The sequence below is a fragment of the Heterocephalus glaber genome, unplaced genomic scaffold (genome assembly GCF_053883595.1).
Source record: "Heterocephalus glaber isolate CG9 unplaced genomic scaffold, H.glaber_assembly_v1.0 deba00001760, whole genome shotgun sequence".
NCBI lineage: Eukaryota > Metazoa > Chordata > Mammalia > Rodentia > Bathyergidae > Heterocephalus > Heterocephalus glaber.
The window spans coordinates 4,459,102-4,477,948 of record NW_028258457.1 but is presented as its reverse complement, the minus strand read 5'-3'; the positions used below and the strand labels follow the sequence as shown (position 1 = coordinate 4,477,948).

The 18,847-nt window shown below is 53.7% G+C and overlaps 2 protein-coding genes across 3 annotated transcripts; one reads left to right on the top strand and one right to left on the bottom strand.

Annotated features, from left to right (window-relative positions):
• Positions 1–1,801: 1,801 nt before the first annotated feature.
• Positions 1,802–7,224, top strand: Peak3 (PEAK family member 3). Of its 2 annotated transcripts, none has more exons than XM_087201725.1 (4): positions 1,802–2,168; positions 2,840–2,943; positions 3,444–3,973; positions 4,533–7,224. In XM_087201725.1, the coding sequence occupies exons 2-4, from the start codon at positions 2,841–2,843 to the stop codon at positions 5,319–5,321; spliced, it is 1,422 nt and encodes a 473-aa protein (XP_087057851.1). In that variant the 5' UTR covers positions 1,802–2,168; position 2,840; the 3' UTR covers positions 5,322–7,224. The 2 variants fall into 2 exon arrangements, with proteins under 2 accessions (XP_087057851.1, XP_004865937.3); XM_004865880.3 differs by having other exon boundaries at positions 2,809–2,943.
• On the bottom strand, positions 7,144–10,268 carry Oaz1 (ornithine decarboxylase antizyme 1). Its single transcript, NM_001289840.1, is given in 5 exon segments — positions 7,144–7,662; positions 7,749–7,834; positions 8,006–8,178; positions 8,399–8,544; positions 10,059–10,268. Coding segments are annotated over 5 exon segments (684 nt in total). The 5' UTR covers positions 10,205–10,268; the 3' UTR covers positions 7,144–7,528.
• Positions 10,269–18,847: the final 8,579 nt, after the last annotated feature.

Below are 18,847 nucleotides of genomic sequence, written 5' to 3'. Positions count from 1 at the left end.
TGAGTCCTGACGGAATACTAATAAAGTGCTTTATTGCTGGGCATGGTGGGACATGCCTGTCATCCCACCACTCTGGGAGGCTGAGGCAAGAGAATTGCAAGTTCCAACCCAGCTGGGGCAACTTAGTGATCCCCTGTCTCAAAATACAAAATAAAGGGCCAGGGATGTAGCTCAGTGGTTTCGCCACCTGCTGCGCAAACACAAGGACCCGAGTTCGATCCCTGGTACCAAAAAATAAATAAATAAATACAAAATAAAAAGAGGCTGAAGATGTAGCTCAGTGCAAAGTCCCCAGGTTCAATCCCCAGTTCTTTAAAAAAAAAAAAATTTAAGTTGCTTTATCCAACTCCCATTTGTTTTCTTTTTTTTTTTTTCCAGCCTCCGTTAACAGATGGGTAAACAGAGGCATAGAACAATGACAGGAACCTGGTGTCCAGGCTCCAACCCAACCCCCCCCTACGCCAACCCCTAAAGACACAGGGAGACACTTCTGCTCATTCTGTAATTTTTTTTTTTTTTTTGAAACAGGGTCTGGCTCTGTAGTTCAGGTTGCCCTTGAACTCACTATGTAGCCCAGCTAGGCCTCAAACTCAAAGTGATCCTCCTGGTTCAGCTTCTTGAGACCTCTTGAGCTTCCCTTGCAGGGAAACTATTTCCTCATGTGCCTCAGTTTCCTCGCTCAGAAAGGCTGCCATTCCCTGTCCAGTGCCTCTGAGTCCCTGATTCGAGGCGAGTACAGTACTCAAGATTGTCCCAAAACCTGTCAAATGGTGGGTATTGAGGGAGGGGACACTCCAGCCAAGGGGGGACACTCCTTCCACAGGGAGCCAGGGCCCAGCTGTAGTGAGCCCAAGAAAGGCAATCTGGGATCCCCAAAACACAGGGCAGGGCAGGGCAGGGCAGGGCCGTCTGCGCCCCGGGTTTTGGTTGTGCCTTGACCATCCCGGTCTCCCTTTCTCCTCCAGATGGGAAAAGACTGGTGAGCAGGATGCCCAAGCCTGCTCCTGGCACATCTCCAACCCCCAGCTCCCAACAGGGACTCGCTTTTGGGGGGATTTCAGGCCCCCACTCACCCTCTCCAATGTCTCCTGGAACCAGCAACTTTGCCAGGCAATTGCTGAGAGAGGAAAGTAACTTCCCCACCCTCCCTCCACAGGCGCCTCTGGCCCTGAGGGTTCTTCCCTTTGTGTTTGTTGTTTTGTTTTTTTGGTCCTGGGGATGGAATCCCTAAGTCCCTGCTCTTTTTATCTTTCATGTTGAGACACACTCTAGCAAAGTCAGAGTTCCCCAGGCTAGGGTCAAACTTGCTATTCTCCTGCCTCAGCCTCCCAAACGGTGGGTGTGCACCACCGTGCCCAGCTTCAACATTTTAAGTAAAGACAGGATCTATCACTTATATGATCCTGCCCCACTGGTCTGACACTGAACCTTGCCTTCGGTTCCAACAAAACTTTATTTAGAAAAACAAGTGGTCAAGCTTGCTGGGCACGGCGGCACATACCTGTCATCCCAGCACTCGGGAGGCTGAAACAGGAAGACTGAGGTGAGTTCAAAGCCAGCTGAGGCTACATAGAGAGACCCTGCCTCAAAAAAACAGAACAAAATACAGAAGGTGCAGCTAAGACAGGATGTAGGAGACGCTTTCTTCCTTCTCCGCAGCACAGAGCAGAGGGTGACTTACCCACAGTCACACAGCAAGGCTCTGAGCCTCGCAGAAGGAAGAGTGGTTCTCAGGAACTGAAAACCCACAGGAAAAAGCAGCCTGGTTTCATTTCTCCCGGAAGAGTTGGTGCTGGAGCTCTCTGCCCGCACCTAAGGCAGGGAGTCCGCTATGTCCGCCACTCCCAGTCTTGCAGGGTCCCCACTGCCACCGACCCACCCCAGTCATGTGGCTTCTGAGCCCTCAGCCTGACTTTCCTGCCTGCCCACCTGCAAGGAGTCTCCATCTTGGTGCAGGTTGTCCCCTCCGCTGGGACACCCTTCCCACCGCACACTGGGTTGCCTCCCCAGTTGAGGGAAATGATGCAAAAGGGGCCCCCAGCCCCACCCCGGGCCTGGCCTGTGGCTTAACAGTTGCTCCATGTTTCCTGTCCGCTGCCAGCCGGAGCCATTCGGGGAGGCCGGGGCTGCAGGACTCAGCATGTGCCCCGTATCCCTCCAGCCTGAAGGTAGGGGCATCAGGGGGGCTGGGCAGAGGCAGCAGCTTTTCTCTTTCTTGTTTTTTGTGTTTTTTTTTTTGTACTGGAGATTAAACCCAGGGTTTTTTCACTGAGCTACATTCCCCATCCCTTTTTAAGATTTGAGACAGAGTCTTCCTGAGTTGCTTAGGCTGGGCTGGAGAAGACTGAGATCCTCCTGCCTCAGCCTCCGAGAGTGCTGGGAGGACAGGTGTGTGCTACAACAAAGGGTGGGAAGCAGTGGGGGGGGGGGCTGGGAACTGAAAGCCGACAGCAGCAGCACAGCCTGTGGTGGGCTGCGTGTGGCTCAGTTCTTGGGACAAGGCCCAAACGTGGCTCCTGCTCATTTTCACTCACCTCCTGCTGGCCCCTGGGTAGCCCATCCTCTAGGCTGGACATTCTGTCCCCATGCTGAACATTCAGGCCCTGAAGGATGGATGGGTAAAATGCCAGGCTTGTAGATAAGGAAAAGAGCCAGAGAGGGCAAGGAGTTCACCCAGGGTCACACAGCAGACCCAAGGCTGGCAAGAGAGCCAGAATCTGGGTGTCGAGGCCCCCGGGAGCAGACAGTATAGTGGATCGCTCCCCCAGTTTTCCCCGGAAGTACTCACTCCCCTGCCTGTCCACACAGTCATCCTGCATGGGCCCCCTTCCACCAACAGCATGAGCAGCCCTGAGTCACCTGCAGAGACCCCCGAGTCACCTGCAGAGACCCCTGAGCCCGGCAGCCTGGCCCCACCAGCTCAGCCTGCATACTGCAACCTCGGTGAGCAGCCAGCTGGGAGCCCTGGGAGCCCTGGGCCAGGGAGGGCAGGGAGGGCAGCACTCAGGGAGGGGAGGGAAAGCTCTGGGGCCAAAGGCTTGTAAAACGGAGTCACCGGCACAGCCAGGCAGGAAATGGGGGTTCCTTGGGGCTGGATGGCATGACTCTCCTCCTGACTGCACCGGAGCAAACTGGGGATGGCCTCCTAACCTCTAGGACACCTGGCAGTTGGCTAGTGTGGTTTTGTTCTGTACCTGATGGCCTTTGCCCTGAGCTCCATCCCCAGCTTTTTTATTTTTTATTTTGAGACAGGATCTCAATAAATTGCCTCGGCTGGGCTGGAACTCAATATTCTCCTGCCTCTGCTTCCCAGAGTGCAGGATGACAGGCAGGCACCACCATGCCTAACATTATTCCCATTTTAGAGAAGGGGAAATCAAGACTGAGGTGTGGTCACAAAGGCCACTGGCTCTCAGATTCTCAACCCCCTATCTCCCGCACAGGGGAGGTCCGTGCCTACCTGCTGCCCTTCAAGACCTGCCGGTCCCGCACCCCTGGGTCTCTCTCCTCCTCCAACCCCCAGCCCCCGCCCCTGCCCAAGAAGAACCTGAGCAGGACGCGGTCTCTGCCCACTCGCGGGGTCCCCGGCGCCCAGACATCACAGACCCGGAAGCCGCTCCTCGGGTGGCACAGGATGGACGAAAGCCAGGCCGGGCCGGGGTCCGCGGGGCCTGCTGGGCCCTCTGAAGAGCTGACCTCAGGCGAAGACACTGCTGCAGCGCTGGGCCTCCTGCTCCACGGGTGGCACAGCCCCGAGGCCTTGCACAACGCGCTAGCCGCCCGCGAGCTGCAGGGGCTCCGTGCCGTCCACACGCGGCTCGGTGCACGGCTCACAGGCGGCCACCCTGGACCCTGCAGCGCCGGCCATGGCTTCCGCCTGCTGGAGCGCGCGCCCTGCGCCGAGAGCGGAAACACACTCTACTACCGCGTGGTGCGCGCAGGCGACGACACATGGCACGTGCTGGCGGCCAAGGTGAGCCCGCACTCCTCCCTGCCCCTTTTGAGTCGTGTCTTTCTATGTAGCCCAGGCTGGCTTTGAACTTAGTGGGACCATCCTTCCTAGACATCCTAGTGCTGGGATGACCGGTGTGCGTCACCAGGCAGGACCCCATTTTGTTTGTAACTGCCAGCCCAGCTCTGGGGCCTTAGTTAACACCTCCCTCTTTCCCAGGGGTCTCTAAGAACTGCACCCCTTGACCCCTGGCCACCACCACCACCATCCTCCTTTTTTTCTTTTTTTTCTTTTTGACACGGGCTCTCACTATGTAGTTCAGGCTGGCCTTGAAGTCTTGAAGTCACTACATAGCTCAGGATGGCCTCGAACTTGTGGTGATCCTCCTGCCTCAGCCTCAAAAGTGCTGGGACTGTAGGCGTGTGCCGCTCTCTCCTCTCTTTTAATTTTCCTTAAAGTTCTCCCTGGGCACCATACCAAATCAACACAAAGACTGCTTCCTCAAGTGTGTGTGTGTGGGGGGGTGTGGGCTGTGTGGGTCGAGTTGTATCGGTGTGTGACACACCCTCGTTTCCCCCAGGTGCCCAAGCCCGGAGCCAAGATGCCCCAGCTGTGGGGCCTGGAACTCCAGGCCTCCCTGCCTCAGCACTATAATGTGCAGGGACTGTGTGGCCTGTTGCCTGAGGGCGCACTCCCTGGGGCACCCTGGACAGGGCGGGTGGTGCTGGCCGCCGAGGTGCCTGAGCGCACGGTGGCCCAGTGGCTGGCAGAGTTGGGTGCGCGGCGGCCGGAGAAGCTTGCGTGGGCCGTGGCTTTCACATTGCTGCAGCTGAGTGCAGCCCTGGAGCTCCTGGAGACGCGGGGCGCCGCGGTGACTGAGCTGTGCCCCGAAAACCTGCTGTTGGTGGCGCCCCGGGGCTGCGCGGCCTCTGGTCCCCCGCGCCTGCTGCTCGCCGACTTCGGACGCGTCCACCAGCGACCCCCGGGCCCCCCAGGCCCCCATGCTACGCAGCTGGGCCGCCTCCTCCGCACCCTGCTGGGCCCCGCTGGGGTCCCGGCTTCGCCCCTGGCCGCAGGCCTGCAGCGCCTGGCGGCCCAGCTCCCGCGCGAGCGGCCCTCGGCGGCCCAGACGCGGGGCGCGCTGCAGGTGCTGCTCTGGGGACCCGGACTCGAGCTGCGCGGCCGCGGGGCTGCGCTGGGACCCTGGCTGCGCGTCAGCCGCGCTCTGCTGCTCGTGCACCTGGCAGAGCGCGCTGCGGGCGGGGAGGCGCCGGGCCTGGAGGAGTGGCTGTACTGCGAGTACCTGGCCGGGGCCACAGAGGCCTCCCTGGGCCACGCCCTGGAGCTGCTGGGGACCGACCCCAAGTGACAGTGACACCCCTGGCCCGGGTCTGACTGCTTTGCCAGGCCTGGGGCTGGAGTCTCCGTGACGCAGTGAACACCTGCTTCCAGCAAAGCCAGGGGTCCAGCAGACAATACTGGGGTGTGATACAGCCCTACGTGACCGGGACCCAGGGTCTCCCCAAGAGCGCTACTGCCCCTCTGGGTGCTGGACCAGTCACTTTCTAGGTGAACACTGGCCTTCCAATAACAGCATCCCCTGGCATTAAGGGGGGCAAGTGCGTGCAAACGATGACCACCAGTCTCTTGCCAACTATGGTCTGATGAGTAGGACATGGGAGCACACAACTGTCATCCTAGCTCTCTGGGAGGCTGATGCAAGAGGATCTCAAATTCAAAGTCCAGCCTGGGCAACTGTCTCAAAATAATAAAAAGGGTAAGGTTATAGCTCAATGCAAAGGTCTTGGATTCAATCCCCAGGACTGTTTAAAAAAAAAAAAAAAGCCCCGATGGCCTCACAGGCCCTGAGCTCAGGGCCCCAAAGGCCCTACCCACCTGGCCTCCTCTTGCAGGGAGCTCTAGGCTCCCCTCTGCAGAGCGGTCCCCAACACTGTGCTTTCAGTCCCACTTCCCCCAAGTAACAAAGGTGCTTCTCCTGGTTGCTCTCCAGCTCCACCCTGCCCCTCCTACATGATCAGGCCACCTGGGAGTATTCATTCTTTCCAGATCTGCGACTGTCCAACTTCACCAGCCTGTGAGCTTCCTGACCCCGAGACAGGGTGGCTCACACAACAGGTGCTCAATTAATAGCTAAGGTGATAGAATGACTGAATGAGACGCATGGGGGAACTTCGAAGGACCCCCCCAAAACCCGTGGTGCCCTCTATTCCATCCCCATATAGCTGCCTACGACTCACCACCACACAGGGCCAGGGCACTCTCCTGCTGATACCTCCCATGACTCCCTAGAACTCAGAAAAACAGGACTCCTCTGAATCCGGCAGATTCCCTCTAGGCAGCCCCAAGGCACATTCAACCCTGAGGTTGCCTTTTGGCCTCCAAGATTTTGCCGATCTTGTTTCTTCCGCTGGAAACTCCATTTTATTGCTGTTTCAGCCTATTTATCCTTCAGCAACCCAGCTCCAATTCTCCTTTGCTCTGCATTTGCGAAGCAAAGGTCGCTAAGAGCTGTTCAGCTGTCTCCCTGTGGCCCCCACCATGGCTGAGGAATACCCAAGGCTGCACTGTGAAGGTGTCCCTCTCCATTCAATGCTGGGCAATCTCAGGGCGTGACCCAGATGCAGCCAGCAGGTGGTGCTGTGGCACTGTGCATAACGTTAGAAGCCAGGATGGTGTCCTTTCTGCAGCCTCACCTGGCACTGCTGTCCCCAACACTGGCCTCAAAGAACAGGAGGCCATAGGTATGGGAGGTGAGAGACCCAGACTTACACCCCTGCTGTCTCAGCCCCCTCCCCAGTAGCTTCCAAAGAAACTTCAAGGGGTGCCTATGTCCCAGCAGGGTTACCCGGTCACCCGGCAGGGACACAAACAGGGTAGGTCATAAAGTACCCCCCACTGTCCAGGGCCTGGCAGGGGAAGGAAAGCCAGGCTGGAGTTAAGAAGCAGGACTCAGGACTCTCCCACAGTGGTGGCCCACTGGGTCTCCCCCAGAGCTGAGCCCATGGAGGCCCAAATCCTGGCCCTGAGTGCTTGGGGGCACAGGTGGGCCAGGGGAACCTTCCTCTGCCTTCCTACTGGGCCACCACTGACAATGACAGTGGCCCGAAGTCCCCAGCCCAGGGTGCCCTCTCCCGGGCTTCTCGACCCAGTAACACCAGAGTACACACAGGTCACGGAGGTGTCATCACGTTTATTCAGATTTGAGAGAGCAGAGAAGAGTAGATTAATGCCTGTCTTTCCAAGGGAAGAGACCTAAGACTGGGTCCAAAGACTTCCACTGAGAAACTCCTCCAGTACAAGGGGATCTGAGTCATCTTCAACCAGCAATAAAAAAGTAAAATATAAACTTTTATTTAGAATTAAAGCAAATACTTCAGTATCACAAACACAACATTAAACTTCAAGAAATATACCGCTAATTTGGAGTGAGCATTTATTTGCACAATTACGACATGCGGACAAACCCAGAAGAGAGGACTGAGTCTGTGTTCCCCAGTGCAGCACACTGAGGGGACAGGGACCGCCACTGTGGGGGCTCCCTTGGCAGCCGGGCCACTACTCCTCCTCGCCAGCAGACTCTCTCTCAAACGTGTAGGCCATGAAGCAAGCATCGGGTCTCTTGGGGACAAGGGGATGCCCTGGTCTCACAATCTCAAAGCCCAAAAAGCTGAAGGTCCGGAGCAAGGCAGCTGCAGGAAAAACAGCATCAGGACCTGCATAGGGGGACCCAGAGGAGCTCCCCGGGGTGGGGCGGCACCATGGGGGAGTCACATACCTCTGTCCTCCCGGTTCTTATGGAAGCAAATGAAGACGTGGTCCGCATGGAGCTGCTCCTCGGCAAACTCAAGGAGAACTGCGAAACTGAGGCAGGCCGGGCCCGTCAACATCTGCCCTCCCCACCCCACGCTCAGGGTGGACAGGAGGCAGGGTCCCCTCTGTGGGAGACCAATCATCCCTGCCCTGCCTCCCACCCACTGGGACAACTGAGGGTTGCCCTGGGGGACCCCAGGCCAAGGCCTGCCCCGAACCCACCTGTCCTTGCTTCCCTCAGGCAGGGGGCCGCCTGGGATCTCAATGTAGAGGCTGCCGCCGCTCCACACGGCTCTCCAGGTAATGTGTTTGGCATCTGTGAGCCTGGACTGGACATTTAGAATCCTCGTCTTGTTATTAGACGTTAGTTCCTCTGTTACATTCAGCCGATTATCCTGTCGCAAGTGAGAACAAGTCCCTGTCTTAGAAGCCTTGCCTCTCAGATGGCACTGCCCCCTCTGTCCAAAAGTAAGGCAGCTGCCAATCTGGGAAATCCAGAAAGCTCCAAGGTCACGGGGCAAAGCAGGCTATAAACTGGCTCCAGCTGCACACACAAGTGGGGGTCTCCTGCTCAGGCCGCTCCCCACTCCCAGCTAGGGGCACCCCAATACTTACAGAGTAGAATGAGTTAGCTGAAAGATTGTGATCCCGCTGACTATTCCCTCGCCCACCTGGGATCTTCAGGGGTGGGTGAGGGACATCAGGAGCACCACCGAGGCCCTGGACCCAGGTTACTACAGCAACTGACAGAGACCCTGGAACTGAAGCAAAGATCTGGTTACGGGGCAGCAGGTGGCTCACCTGTCTGTCTCCACTACCTGCGCCCCCCCCCCCGCAAAGTCTGCAGCCCAAACCAACTGTCTTTTTCCCCTGCCATTACCTGGGTGAGGGGAGGCCTCTGCCCAACCCCAGCCCCCATCACATCTCACTTCCCCATTTTTAACTACAACACCCTAGCTCCAGCCTCCAGCTGCAATCAGAAACTGAATGGCTAGCATTTTCCTGAAAAGCTGCCACCTGTCTCTGCAAGGAAACCTCAGCCACAGACCTCTGGCTGTCAGAGAGGCACAGCAGGGCTGCTGTGTTTGGATCCCAACGTGATGACACACTGTCCTGGCCCCTCCCGCACCCTGCCTGGCCCCTCGGTTGCATCATCTCAAAGACGCCTTGGCCCCAGGGGAGATTTTCACAATCGCAGATGACAGCGCCAGCAGCCATTTGCTGTGCAGTGTAAACAGCCCCAAAGTCGCCTCCATTTTGCACAGCTCCAACTCGAGGCCCCCAAACCACAACCCGCCAGCACAGGGTCACCGCCCGTGAAAGACCATAACGGTGCCCATCAACGCTCACCTGGGGGAACAGCCCCGGAGACTCGGCCGGGACCCCGGGAGCTCCAACGCCAGCGAAACGGGCACCGAGCACCCCAGAGAGGACCCCACTGCACCCGTTCCCTCTGGCTCCTCCCAGCCCCCACGGTCACGGCAGGAAGTGACCCCGGGCGCCAAGCACTCAAAACGGAACCCACAACAACGGCAGGTTGGCCACCGCGAAGCACAAACAGCTCTAAACAGTTCTGCAGCCACCACTCCCCAGCCTCCACCAAAAGTGCAAATTCACGGAACTCACACCCCAACACCCTCGGGCCAGCCTAGCCCCACAATTTCGGCCCCGCCCCCAAGCCCAACTCCCCTTTCTGCCAACCAAAATTGAACTCAGTCCTGCATCCCCACTCAAACCAACCTCTACATCCTGCACCTCCCAAACCTGACCCTCAACTTGCTTCCCTCCCTCGTGCACCCTCAAATCCAATCCCCCATCCCAAATTAATGCTGACACCGCCGTCTCCAGCCCCTACAAGTTCGACCCCCAATTCCCCGCATCTCTCCCCCAAACAAGAACCCCATCTAGGCCCCCAATCTCGGTATTCGACCATGAGCCCTTCCCCGATCTGACTCCCTATCCTACGATCTCTCGCTCTTGTCGCCCGAACCCCACCTCAAATCAGAGCTCTCATCCTGCGAACCCCAAATCCGATCCCCGCCCCCGCCCCTCCCCCTCGTCCCACCCCAAAGTCCACCTCCCTGCGCGCCGCCGGCTAAGGACTCCGGGACCGGCCCCGCCCCCACCCGGGTAGAACCCGCCCCACCCGGCGCGATTGTGGCCTCCACAAAGGGGCGGGGCTCGCGCTCCAGACCCCGATGTGGCGCCTCGACCAGTGTCCCTCGGTTCCGAAGGCCGGGCTTCTGGAAGCTTCGGGCGGGGGCGGGGCGCTCACCTCTCGCTGCTGCGACCGCCGCGGCTGTGCAGACTAAGAAGCGGCATGGTGTGGCTGGCGTGAATGGTGGCACTAGGTTTATCCCCTTCCTTCTCTCTGGCGAAGCAGTGGCTGTTGAGGATCCGCTGCAGGGAGGATTTCACCATCCGGCCGCTGGGGTCCGAAACCAGGAAAACCTCCGCTGCGCCTCTCCGCGCCGCCGCCGCTGCTCGCCGTTCGCAAAATGGCGCCGCCGCCGCCGCCTGCATTTATAATCGCCGCGCCTAGACCACGCCCCCACGCTGCCGCGAACGCAGCCGCAAGGGGGGGGGTGGAGCCGCACAGGCCGCCGGGAGAGCTAGGTGCGCCCGCCCTTTCTGGTGTCTGATTGGTGAAAAGCGAGGGGTCAAGGCAAATCCGTACTAACGATTGGCCTATGCGCTCTGGTCCCGCCTCCTCTCGTGGCGTCATCCTGCTAGCCCGTGGGGGACGGAGCCTTCGTAGTGCCGGAAACGCGCCGCGTGCGCCCCGCCCCCCAGCCAGGACTGGAGAGGGGCTACCACTCCCTGGCCGGTTCGCTGGGGCTCGCTGTTCGCAATATTTCCTTTACGGTCCTGTTGCCCTCTATAGGATCCCTTTATCCAGTGAGACACTCCTTCCCCAAGAACCTCTGGGCGACAAAGGTGGTGGGGGGAGGAGGGCCCCCAGGGCGCCCATCCCCCAGGAGACAAAATTATTTTCAATGATGACCTTGTAATAATAATTATTATGAAAAACAATTATGTTCTTGATTCGGTTTTTCAGTGTGAAAACAACTTTGAATTTTATAAAACTTTCAACGTTAAAGATAAATCTAGTAAGATGTGGGGTTTTTTTTGTTTTGTTTTTTTGTAAGGTAAGATGTTTCTTGTAAAATTTGGATTTAAGTGAAAATTTTCTTGCAGATAAATTCTGATAAATTTTGCCTATATGTAAGGATTGTAATTAACTCCAAGCAAAATTAAAATTCACCAGAGCTGGACGCGGTGGCGCACGCCTGTAATCCCAGCACTCTGGGAGGCTGAGGCAGGAGAATTCCAAATTGAAGCCCAGCCCTTCTCTAAATAAAAAATTAAAAGGGCTGCTTTGTAGTTTAGTGTGAAATGGGTTCAATCCCCATTCCAAAAAAAAAAAAAGTTTTCTTTTGCTGCTAAGCCCAATAAAGTACTTCTATGATCTACGATTCATACTTCAGCACAAAATTTAGAAACACATTTCATGCATTAATTGCAATATACATTCAATGAGCAAAGATAGAACTTGCAGTTAAATACAGGAATATATTTTGTATGTAGATGAAAATTTGGGTTTACCAGGCAAAAATATTCTACCTCACAGTTAAATTTAGTAGAGTTCATATTTTATGTATCAACTAAATTCTGCTGTTCCCAAGGAAAGACTCTACATATGCAGGTCCTGCTGTGTTTTGTGGGACAGAACCCAGAGCATGCTAAGCAGGTACTTTACTACTGCACTACACACCAGCCCATTTCATAGCTTTAATTTTTTGCTTTGTTTTGTTGTTGTTGTACTGGAGATGGAACCCGGGCCTTCACACTGACCTATGCCCCCGGCCCTCTTTTAAATATTTTTATTTTAAGACAGGGTTTCCCTAGGCCACTCAGTTGCCCAGGCTGGACTCCAGCTTTCCGTCCTCCGGCCTTGGCCTCTGCAGATGGCTTTTTAGTTAACATTAGATTGTCCTTGATTTTTGTGCAGAGAATGTACCCATCTATTCAGAGCATGGGTTTCCGGCTGCCCACCCACACGGAGAGCTCGAGTGTACTGACTCGGAGTAGGATTAATACCTCTGTGGTTATTTAAACTTGTTATTTAGGCTGGATAGGCTTGAGCACTTTTTTTTTCTTTTGTGGTGCTGGGATGGTACCAGGGCCTAGAGCAAGCGAGGCAAAGATTCCCCCCTTAGCCACAGCCCCCGATTTGGAAATCAGTTTCCTGACATCTGGTTAGGCCCCCTGGGGACACAGTTGGGCCAGGTGTGCACAGTCAGGCCCTGCCAGTGGCCAGCCCAGGGTACTGGGGCACAGGGACAATTCAGGCATGAAAGTGACTCCAGTCGCCAGTGGCACCGCACGGTGGGACCCAGACTGCTTGGCTTTGCAGTGCCCCGCCAGGCTGGGGAATGGCATTAGGCACCTGCTGGGACCTGTGCCGGTCACAGGGGACCCCGGAAACCTCCAGAGAGACACTGGGCAGGGAGGGTTTCTTCCTTGGCAGGCCTTGTCCCTTTGCTGGCCAAAAACAGGCTTCCATTTGTGGATGGAAATAAACCAGTAACTTGGTGAAAACAAGCCAAGCCTGGGGGTGCAGCTCAGTGCCCAGCACTTGTGTGGCACACATGAGGTCCTGGGTGCCAGCACATGCCTATAATCTCAGCACTCCGGAGGCTGAGGCAGGAGAATCACTGCCAGTTTGAAGCCAGCCTGGGCTACATAGTGAGTTCAAGGCCATCCTAAAGCACATAGTGAAACCCTGTCTCAAAAGAAAAGAAAACAAAAAAGACAGCAGCCTGCAGAAAAGTGGGTCGAAGTCAACATATGGAAGGAAGCCGTGGACATGGCTTGGAGGACTAAAGGATCTTGGCTTCTGTCACCCACACAGAGAGGGGGTTGTGATTCAGGCTACAGCTTCCCCCGCCCAGGACCTATTCCCAACATCAGGGAGGTCAGGGGCCCCAGCACTGGATGAGAAAGATCCAGTGCTCCTCCTCTGCTTCCTGCCACCTCCAAGCACTGTCCCTGATGCAGAATCCCAAACACTTTCTTTTTTATTTTGGGGGGTACCAGGGATCAAACTCGCGTCCTTACGCTTGCAAGGCAAACGGTGGAACCACTGAGCTAAATCCGCGGCCCCAAAACTTTCTATTCTTCGAAGTGCTGGGGGCTGGGGACTTTGTAGGAGACAAGGGAGCCACAGGCAACAGAAGGCCGGAGGGATTTCAGGTAGGGCTTCCTGGAGGCAGAGAGGGTTGAGAGCTGGGAAGGGTCAGCAGAAGCCAAGGGACAGGAATGCCAACAATGGTGGGCCCATGCCAGGATCACCCTCCAAAATCAAGTGATGGGGATCGAACTCAGGACCTTTCGCTTGCAAGGCAGGCACTGAAACCACTAAGCTAAATCCCTGGCCCTTAGTGATATATACTCGTCATCCCAGCCACTCAGGAGACAGAGGTAGGAGGATCTCAAGTTTGAGGACAGCCTGGGTGACATAGTCCTATCTCAAAATTTAAAAAAAAAAAAATTTTAAGGCTGTGATGTAGCTCAGTGTGCAAAGTCTTCGGTTTAGTCCCCAGTACTGAAAGACAGAGGGCAGAGAGGAGAGGATTCCTGGATTGTGAGTGGTCAGATGAATAATGACCTCAAAAGGTCTGCATCCTGATCCCCAGAATTTGAGAAGATATCACTTCTGGTGGCAGAAGGGACTCTGAACATGGGCTAAGTGAAGAACCCTGAGAGGGAGTCATCTTAACTACCCCAGGCCCCGTATCCCCCAAGTCCTCCTGAGCAGGCGCAAGAGGCTAAGAGGCAGAGAGAGGCTGAAGACGCCGTGCCCCCAGCTCTGCAGATGGAGGACGAGGCCTGGAGCCCAGGGCTGCAGGCGCCTCTAGGGGCCCAGACAGGGACTGGGTTCTCCCTGGAGCCTAGGAGGGAGAAGCAGCCCTGCCACTGTGCCTGGACTCAGCCCTAGGACCCCAGGGCAGAGAGAGAACGCTTAGTGTGGAATCTCCAGGATTCAGAGACCCGGAGGGCTGGGTATGCCTAGCATCTTGGTGCCCATGGCCTTCAAGCAGAACTCATCCCAGGCTTGTACATCTCATGCTGCATAACTTTTATCTAAAACCTAGGGCCAAGGATTTAGCTCAGTGGCACCGCGCCTGTCTCCGGGAGTGCAAGGCCCTGAGCTTGATTCCTGGTACTGCTGAATCAATCGATCAATCAATAAATCAAACCTAAACTACAGGTGGATGTTCATCTCTGGTCAGTAGTGTTATGTGCTGAAGTGTTTTGGGGACAGAGACAGAGACCTGCAACTGAAATGAAATTTAAGAAATAAGTAGACCCAGGGCCAGGGATTTAGCTGAGTGGCACCACACGTACCTTGAGAGCACAAGGTCCTGAGTTCAGTCTCCAGTACCAAAAAAAAAGTAGTAAGTAGGCCCAGGTGTGTTACCACGGACCTTAATCCCAGCATTCTGTGAGGCTGAGGCAGGAGGTTGCAAGTTCAAGCCCAGCCTGGGCAATTCAGTGACTTAGCAAGACCCTGTTCAAAATAAAAAATAAAATGGACTGAGGGTGTAGTTCAGTGGTAGACACGCTGAGTTCAACCCCCAGTACTGAAAGGAAAAAAAAGGTAAACAGGAGTGTGTCTCAGTGGTGAGCATTTTCCTAGTATACAAGAAGCCCTGGGTTTCATCACCAGCACCACAAAAAAAGAAAAATATACCAAAATATTACCCGTAGAGTCCAGCTGGTGTGTGGGTGTGTGCCATACAATTCTCTCAACTTTTCTACAAGTGTGAAAAATTTTCATCATTCACTATTAAGAGGTATAAATAAAAAGTAAAAATAGTAAAGGATAAAAATGAAAAAGATCGAAATTGGGTTTTTCTACTTCTCAGTATCATTTTGTCTTTCTTTCTTTTTGTTGTTTTTGAGACAGGATCTCACCACGTAGTTCAGGTTGGCCTGAACTCACTATGTAGCCCAGGCTGGCTTTGAACTCCCAGTGATCCTCCTGCCTCAGCCTCTGGAGCGCTGAGATGACAGGTGTATGCCATCACACTGGACTCTTTTTTTTTTCTTTTTGGTATGGGGGTTGAACCCTGGACCCCGGGGCCTTCGCACTGAATTACATCCCCAGTCTTTTTTGTTTTTTTGAGACAGGGTCTCATTATGTAGTTCAGGCTGGCCTTGAAGTCACTATGTAGTCCAAGCTGGCTTTTAATTCACAGCGATCCTCCTTCCTCAGCCTCCCATACTGGGATTAAAAGCTTGTGCCACCACGCCCACCTCCCCAGCCCTTTTTGGGGTTTTTGTTTGTTTGTTTAGTTTTGTTCTGTTTTTGGTTTTGGTACTGGGGATCGAACTCAGGACCTTGCGCTTGCTAGGCAGGTACCGTGCTGCATATCTCCTGCCCTCCCCAGCCCCTTTTGTGTTTTAATTTGAGACAGTCTTGCTAAATTGCCCAGGCTGGGCTCTGACCTTTGACCCTACCCTCCCACCTCAGCCTCCTATAGTGCTGAGGTGATAGGCCTACACCACCACTATAATTTTTAAGCCTGGCTTCCTCTCTAGATTAAAAATTGAGAATTCCTGTGGACACGTTTGCATAAACAGCATGAGAAAGAGGAAGGAAATGAGAAGCAAGCATCGGTAAAGTGCACCCAGCAGCCGCAGTGAGAACAGGGTTTGGCAGAGGAGGCTCAGGGGCAGGTCCGGAATTTGGTCTCAAAGCCTCACCCGCATCTGCTGCCTGCTGATAAAGCACAGAGCCCCCAGGTCCTCCTCCAGCCATGACTGGGCTGTGAAATCACCCGAAAGGAAGACCAGGAAACTGGCTCCAAGGCCAGCTGGCTTTTCTCAGAAAAGAGGTTTTCTGCCTCTTCTCTTTTTCTTTTTGTTGTGATGCTGGGTTTGGACCCCAGGGCCTTGGCACATGCTAGCAAGTATTCTTCTGTTTCTATGTTTTCAATATTTCTTTTGTTTTTTCTCAATCTTTCTAAGGTTGGCATGAAGATTTCATTGCACAGAACAGAAAAAAGGGTCTTTGGGTTGAATGTCTCCATGTTCCTGGAGTGTTTGCTGCCTTATTAACCTCATGCCACTGTGTTCCCGAGTTTCTTCCTCTATTTTCCCCCCACTGGGGATGGAACCCAGGACCTTTGTACTAAGCTCCAACCCAAGCCCCCCCCCCGCCTTTTTTTTGGTACCGAGGATCGAACCCAGGTCCTTGTGCTTGTGCAGCAGGCTGTGAAACCACTGAGCTAAATCCCCGGCCCCAACCCAAGCCCTTTTAATATTTTGAGACAGGATCTTGCTAAATTGCCCAGGCTAAGCTCCAACTTGCAACCCTCCCACCTCAGCCTCCCACACTCTGTGCCTGGCTCTTTTTCTTTTTTGTTGCAGTGCTGGAGGCTGAACTTCAGGCCTTATGCTTGCTGCCCAAGTGGTCCATTCCTGAGATCTCACTGTGTTATCCCAGGTTGGCCTTGAACTCATAGAGATTCTCCTGCCTCAGCCTCCTGAATGCGGGGATCACAGGCATGTGCCATCATGCCTAGCCTTCTCTTTTTAAAGGGAAAAACAAAATATTAACAGTTGGTGAAGATGGGGGACATTAGAACTCTCATTCCCTGTGCAAGGAATGTAAAATAGTGGAGTCGCTTTTGAGAAGCTGATTCCTCAAACACTTGAATTACCGTAAGGCCCAGCAATCCACTCACAGGTAAACCCCAGAAGAACTGAAGGAGGGACTCAAACACACTTTGCACACCCATGTTTGTAACAGCAGGATTCACAACAGCCAAAAGGTGGAAGCAGGCCAGGGATTTAGCTCAGTGGTTCTGCCGCCTACCTCGCAAGTACAAGGTCCCGAGTTTGATCCCTGGTACCAAAAAAACCCAAAAAAAAGGTGGAAGCAACTACAGTATGTGTCCGTCATACCAATCAGGGACACTCAAAATGCGCTTCAACCACACATTGAAATATCATGCAACCAGGAAAAGGAGTTGAGAGGTTTTTGCAAATTGAAACTACAGTTCTATCTTGCCGAAGTCAGAGTGGCTTGCATCAAGCATGCAAAGAACAGCCAGACATGGGGGTGCACATGTAATCCCAGCACTTGGTGAGGCTGGGGCAGTATTGTGGCAAGTTCGAGGCCAGCCTGGGCTACATAGCGAGACCCTGTCTCAAAAACAAAAGAACAAACAATACATTTTGGTAAAGATGCCAAACTGGGCCGCTGTCCCAGGAAACACTGACTCCTGTCCCTTATCCAGCCCAGCACCCTCGAAGCCACTTCCTGTCTCTGGAGTCGCCTGTCCTGGGCGTTTCCTGTCCACAGAGCCCATGCTGTGTCCTCTGTGTCTGGCATCTCTCACTGATCTCAGTGGTGAGCATCTGCCAAGCATGCATGAGCCCCTGGCTTCCATTCCTGGTACTTACAAAAGGCTCTGGACCCACCTCTCCTAGGGGCACCCGAGAGAGACGGCAGCATCTGCCCCTCACCCAGCCTCACCATGGGCTGCCCGGGGTCAAAGCCAGGTGTGGGCAGCAGCCCCTCAGCAGCCAGCCGCTCCCCATACGTGGGGCATGGGGGCGGGAGAGGAGGACTCAGGCCACGGTAAGGGCCGCTCCCTGTTTTGTGTTGGTCTCCTGCCCCGGAGAAAGGAGCTTGCTTGGGTATTTCAAGTTCTTCTCAAATTAGCTGAAGGTCAACACCACACATGACCCGCTCCAGGGAGGGTCTGTTAATGAGGCCTGGGACCTGCGCAGGCCCCGGGGAGATCCAGGACTCTTTTTTTCTTTTTGTTTTTTTTGGGGAGTTTTTTTGTACCGGGGATTGAACTTGGGTCCTTGGGCCTGTGCACCAGGTGGTGAAACCACTGAGCTAAATCCTCAGCCCCTCTTTTTGTTTTTTTGAGACAGGGCTGGCCTCGATATCTTGGCAATCTTCCTGCCTCAGCCTCCCAAGTGCTGGAATTACAGGCTTGGACAAGTGCCTAGCTTAGGACATTCTTAAAAAACAAAGCCCAAGTCCACTATCACCACTCCTGTTCAATATAGTTTTGGAAACATTAGCCAAAGCAATTAGACAATAGAAAGAAATAAAAGGAATAAAGATAGGAAAGGAAGAAGTTAAAGTGTCATTATTTGCTGATGATATGATACTCTACATAGAAGACCCAAAAAACTCCACCAAGAGACTTCTAGATTTAATTGACAGATTCAGTAGAGCAGCTGGATATAAGGTCAACACTCAAAAATCAATAGCCTTCTCATACACAAATAACAGACTCACTGAAAGAGAAATTAGGGAATTTCACAATAGCACACAAAAAAATGAAATATCTAGGAATCAATCTAAGGAAGGAACCAAAAGACCTCTACATTGGGAACTACAGCACTCTGAAAAAAGAGATTGAAGAGGATATAAGAAAATGGAAAGACATCCCCTGTTCCTGGGTAGGAAGAACCAATATAGTGAAAATGGCCATACTTCCAAAATTGCTATATAGGGCCAGGGATTTAGCTCAGTGGTTCCGCCACCTGCCTTGCAAGTGCAAGGAACCAAGTTCGATCCTCTGTACCAAAATAAATAAATAAATAAATAAATAAATAAATAAATTGCTATATAGATTCAATGCAATCCCAATTGAAATCCCAACAGCATATTTCACAGAACTAGAGAAAACAATCCAAAAGTTCATCAAGAACCAGAAGAGACCTAGAATAGCAAAAGCAATTCTAGGGAACAGAGTCATGGCTGGGAGTATCACAATTCCCAACTTGAAACTGTACTGCAAAGCTACTGTAATAAAAAGAGCATGGTACTGGCAAAGAAACAGACCCAAGGACCAGTGGAACAGATTAGAAGATGCAGAAACAACTCCAGACACACTCAGCCACCTCATCTTTTTTTCTTTTTTTTTTTTTGCTTAAATTCTTTTATTGGTACATTTTATTTTATTTTATTTTATTTATTTTTTGGTACTGGGGATCAAAGTCGGGTCCTTGTGCTTGTGAGGCAGA